This window comes from Borostomias antarcticus (genome assembly GCF_949987555.1).
Source record: "Borostomias antarcticus genome assembly, chromosome: 16".
Taxonomy (NCBI): Eukaryota; Metazoa; Chordata; class Actinopteri; order Stomiiformes; family Stomiidae; genus Borostomias; species Borostomias antarcticus.
Genome location: NC_140249.1, coordinates 2,044,169 through 2,049,168, shown reverse-complemented (window position 1 = coordinate 2,049,168; position 5,000 = coordinate 2,044,169). Strand labels below are relative to the sequence as shown.

The 5,000-nt window shown below is 54.0% G+C and overlaps 1 protein-coding gene across 1 annotated transcript in view; it reads left to right on the top strand.

The window, feature by feature from the left end:
- LOC311319451 (uncharacterized protein) overlaps nt 1-5,000 on the top strand; it is a gene marked incomplete at both ends in the record, with an annotated part of 22,071 nt that overhangs the window by 9,137 nt on the left and 7,934 nt on the right. The window contains 5 exons of the mRNA XM_084451012.1: nt 1-75; nt 482-601; nt 2,257-2,390; nt 2,904-3,030; nt 3,537-3,629. The exon at nt 1-75 is cut by the window's left edge and continues 51 nt beyond it. Of these exons, the coding sequence (XP_084307138.1) occupies nt 1-75; nt 482-601; nt 2,257-2,390; nt 2,904-3,030; nt 3,537-3,629 (549 nt within the window). The remainder of the gene's footprint in view (nt 76-481; nt 602-2,256; nt 2,391-2,903; nt 3,031-3,536; nt 3,630-5,000) is intronic.

Here is a 5,000-nt window from a genome sequence, read left to right as displayed (position 1 = left end):
TTTGCTCTGGCGCTGGAGCAGCAGTACAGCATCACCAAACTGCTCCTGCTGCACGAGGACGAGCTCATACAGAAGGTGGGGTCAACAACACACACACACACACACACACACACACACACACACACACACACACACACACCCAAACACACACACACACGCACACACACACACACACACACACACACACACACACACACACACACACACAGGAGGTGCAGTCAACCCCCCCCCCCAACACACACACCCACATGCAGTGCTCCCTAATTAGGGCAACACTAATTCTCACACAGCGTGTCTTTGTGTACGCGTGTGTTTATGTCTGTGTGTGTGTGTGTACGTTTATGTGTGCATGCGCGTGTGTGTGTGTGTGTGTGTGTGTACGTTTATGTGTGCGTGCGTGTGTGTACGTGCCCTCTACCTCTATTAAGAATTTCTCCCTAGGGTGACAAATAAACTTGAACCTTGAACCTTGAACCCTCAGGTGGTGCAGAAGAAGGACTCCCATGACTACCGGTGTCTGTTCAGGGTGTGCTTCATCCCCCGGGACCCCATGGACCTGATGCAGGACGACGCCACCGCCTTCGAGTACCTCTTCCTCCAGGTGAGCCTCACACAGCTGCCGGATCCGGCCCCGGTCCGCCGGGGGTCCGCTTTACGGACGCAGGCTCCGGGGATAAGCCGGTTTATCCAGACTACGTGAAACAACAACAACAACCTGGCAACCGCTCCGCCCAAGACGAGTGTGATTCGTTTAAAGAAACACAGCGGGGGGGTTTTCACCCCATATCCCCCGAATGGTCATGAGTCCAGCCGGACCTTTCTCCAGTGCTGGCTAGGGATGGGGATCAAAACCCAATCACAGACCCGGTAATCAATAAGGTCAGAGGTTATCGGGTCTGCTATCGAGCCTACAGCCGAGTGACCATTTTAACCGGGACAATCAAAAGTGTAGGCTAGGCTACTGCACGTTCATGCAAGCGCACAATTAAGCAATAAACCACGAGAGGCCGTGTGTTATAGTGATTTTATAACAGCTAGGGGGCGTTGTTAGGCACGACGCGAAGCGGAGTAAAACCCCCCTAGCTGTTATAAAATCACTATAACACACGGCCTCTCGTGGTTTATTGCTTTTATACAACGGTTACTACAGCTATTAGTGTAAAATAGACACACAGCAATGTAAAATATTAACATTTATTCAAAACGAAGCATCATTCCCTCAATTCCGCCGCGCAAAATAGTTCCCCTAACAAATGGGTTGCCAAGCAACAACTACAATGCATTGGATCAAATGGGAGGCGCATTAATACTGAAAATGGGACGATATGCGGTCCCAGGTGTGTGTTACAAAGTATTTTAACACGGCTTCCAGCCAATCAGAATCAAGAACCAGAACTAACCGTTGTATAAGTAGGCATATATAATTCTCCAGCACCAAAACCAGGCGTTTTCATTCAGAATGATACAAGTATTTCAGTTTCAGCATCATGGACAGCTTCCCAGCATGCAACATGTTGGTCTGCACACACTCCGCTACACTGTTAGTCTTGTAGGTAGGAATGCCGACGTAAAGATCATATTAACTTCATAAATGTGAAACCGGGAACAATGTCCGTCTCGTTTTTCCCATAGAAAAGTATGGATAGTGATATCAATAAGGACCCGGATCAATAAGCAGACTGGATAACGGATCAATATCAATACAAATGAATGATCCCCATCCCTAGTGCTGGCACAGGGTCAAACGGAGTGTGGAGAGAGAGCTCTGGCTACGTGAGACCAGTTTGCCTGGGAGGCAGCATGACACCCCGGTCGGCCTGTAAGGCACATCTGCCCGCTCGTCTGTTCTTTTCTCCCGAGCGTCCAGCTGAATAGTCGATGCGTTCCGCGCTGCTCCAGATACGTCTGGCCTTCCTAAATTCTCCCAGCGCAGCTCAAACAGCGAGTACATTTCTAGGTTGCTGCGTTTGCAGAATGACTCCAGCGGGCCGCGGTGCCAAGGGGCCTCTAAACATGCCGCTGTGATAGATCGTTCTGGAATGACACTCTGTGCGGCGTGCGGTCTTTATGTAGTCTGTGTGTTGAACTGCTGTGTCCTGCTGTTGGGGTTTAGCTAACACAGCCGTGTGTGTGTGTGTGTGTGTGTGTGTGCGTGTGTGTGTGTGTGTGCGTGTGTGTGTGTGTGTGTGTATGTGTGTGTGTGTGTGTGTGTGTGTATGTGTGTGTGTGCGTGCGTGTGTGTGTGTGTGTGTGTAGAGCGTGGGGGACGTTCTGCAGGAGCGCTTCGCGGTGGAGATGAAGTGTAACACGGCGCTGCGTCTGGCCGCCCTGCACATGCATGAGAGACTGGACAGCTGTGGGCAAACCAGGACCTCCATTAAGAGCATCAAGTGAGTCACACACACACACACACACACACACACACACATACACATACACACCGGCGCGCGCACACACACTCACACACACACACACACACACACACACACACACACACACACGCATGCATGCACACACACACAGGCACACACACACACCGGCGCGCGCACACAGGCACACCTACACACACACACACACACATGCATGCACACACAGGCACACCTACACACACACACACACACAGACACACACACACACAGACACACACAGACACACACAGGCACACACACACACACACTCACACACACACACACACACACACATGCACACACACACACACACACACACACACACACACACACACACACATCCCCCTCCCGTCCTTTCGCCCACCTCGCTCCCCTTCCTTTCTCTCTCTCTCTTCCCCCCCCCCCCCCCCCCACACACACACACACACATCCATCCAGCTCAGTGTGTGCGTGTGGTCATGGGCCTGTTGTCCTGTCGTCTTCCTGTGTGGGCAGGAAGGAGTTTGGCCTGGACAGCTTCATATCCCCCACGCTGCTCAGCAACATGAGGGAGAAGGACCTGACCAAGGCTGTGAGCTACCACCTCAAGAAGATCCAGGCCCTGCTGGAGCCACGGCAGAAGGTAGGGAGGGAGAGAAGAGAGAGATGGAGGGGGAGGGGAGGGGGAGGGAGAGAAGAGAAGAGAGAGATGGAGGGGGAGGGGAGGGGGAGGGAGAGAAGAGAAGAGAGAGATGGAGGGGGAGGGGAGGGGGAGGGAGAGAAGGTAGGGAGGGAGAGAAGAGAGAGATGGAGGGGGAGGGGGGAGGAGGGAGAGAAGAGAGATGGAGGGGGAGGGGGGGGAGGAGGGAGAGAAGGTAGGGAGGGAGAGAAGAGAGAGATGGAGGGGGAGGGGGGGGGAGGGTGTGTGTGTGAAAAGGATGTTTAATGTATGAATTATAGTGCAGGTTTGTTTCTGGGTCAGCGCGCTTTCCTCTCACAGTAATGTTCACGCCTGGCAAATGTTCACACTTTCTATCTCTCCTTTTATCTTTTTAACCTTATCTCTTTCTCTTTCTCTCTCTCTCTCTCTCTGTCTCTCTCTCTCTCTCTCTCTGTCTCTCTCTCTCTCTCTCTCTACCCCCCTCCCAGGTGATCTCGGCCTCCCAGGCTCGGCTGGCCTACCTCACCCAGCTGGGCGAGCTCATCTCCTACGGGGGGCGCTCCTACAACGCCACCATGATGGTAAGGTCCGCCGCTGCGATGACGGGATACTGCTTCCTGTCTGTGACTGACCGCGTGCTGCTGCCTCGTCCTCTTCTCCTCAGCAGAACATCCACATCAAGCTATCTTGCTACCTCTCCTTCCTCTCTCTCTCTCTCTCTCTCTCTCTCTCTCTCTCCTCTCCTCTCCTCTCCTCTCCTCTCCTCTCCTCTCCTCTCCTCTCCTCTCCTCTCCTCTCCTCTCCTCTCCTCTCCTCTCCTCTCCTCTCCTAGACCCCCCCACCGCCCCCCACCCATGACGAGGGAGGTCATGTGATATCACCCCTATATTTACCTCCTGTACACTGGTTTCCTGGTAGTTGTAGGATCCAGTTCAAGGTCGTTGAGGTCACATATAGAGCCCTCCATGGCCAGACACCTGCATTTATAAGTGACCTTCTCCACCCATACTGTATGTTGCCGGCGGGTCACCGAGGTCGTCTGATCAAGGCCTAGTTATTGGTCCCCAAGGCGACCGAGCTTTTGAATCGGTGGCGCCAAATCAGTGGAACGCCTTTCCGCAGGATTGAAGAGCTGCAGCGCCTGTGGCCATTTTGAAAAGGCAGCTAAAGACCCGTCTATTTAGACCGGCATCTGTCTGGCCCTGCGTGTGTCTGTTCTGTCTGGCCCTGCGTGTGTCTGTACTCTCTGGCCCTGCGTGTGTCTGTTCTGTCTGGCCCTGCGTGTGTCTGTTCTGTCTGGCCCTGCGTGTGTCTGTTCTGTCTGGCCCTGCGTGTGTCTGTTCTGTCTGGCGCTGCGTGTGTCTGTTCTGTCTGGCCCTGCGTGTGTCTGTTCTGTCTGGCCCTGCGTGTGTCTGTTCTGTGTGGCCCTGCGTGTGTCTGTTCTGTGTGGCCCTGCGTGTGTCTGTTCTGTCTGGAGCTGCGTGTGTCTGTTCTGTCTGTGTGTCTGTACTCTCTGGCCCTGCGTGTGTCTGTTCTGTCTGGCCCTGCGTGTGTCTGTTCTGTCTGGCCCTGCGTGTGTCTGTTCTGTCTGGCCCTGCGTGTGTCTGTTCTGTCTGGCCCTGCGTGTGTCTGTTCTGTCTGGCCCTGCGCGTGTCTGTTCTGTGTGGCCCTGCGTGTGTCTGTTCTGTGTGGCCCTGCGTGTGTCTGTTCTGTCTGTCCCTGCGTGTGTCTGTTCTGTCTGTGTGTCTGTTCTGTCTGGCCCTGTGTGTGTCTGTTCTGTGTGGCCCTGCGTGTGTCTGTTCTGTGTGGCCCTGCGCGTGTCTGTTCTGTGTGGCCCTGCGTGTGTCTGTTCTGTGTGGCCCTGCGTGTGTCTGTTCTGTGTGGCCCTGCGTGTGTCTGTTCTGTCTGGCCCTACGCGTGTCTGTTCTGTGTGGCCCTGCGTGTGTCTGTTC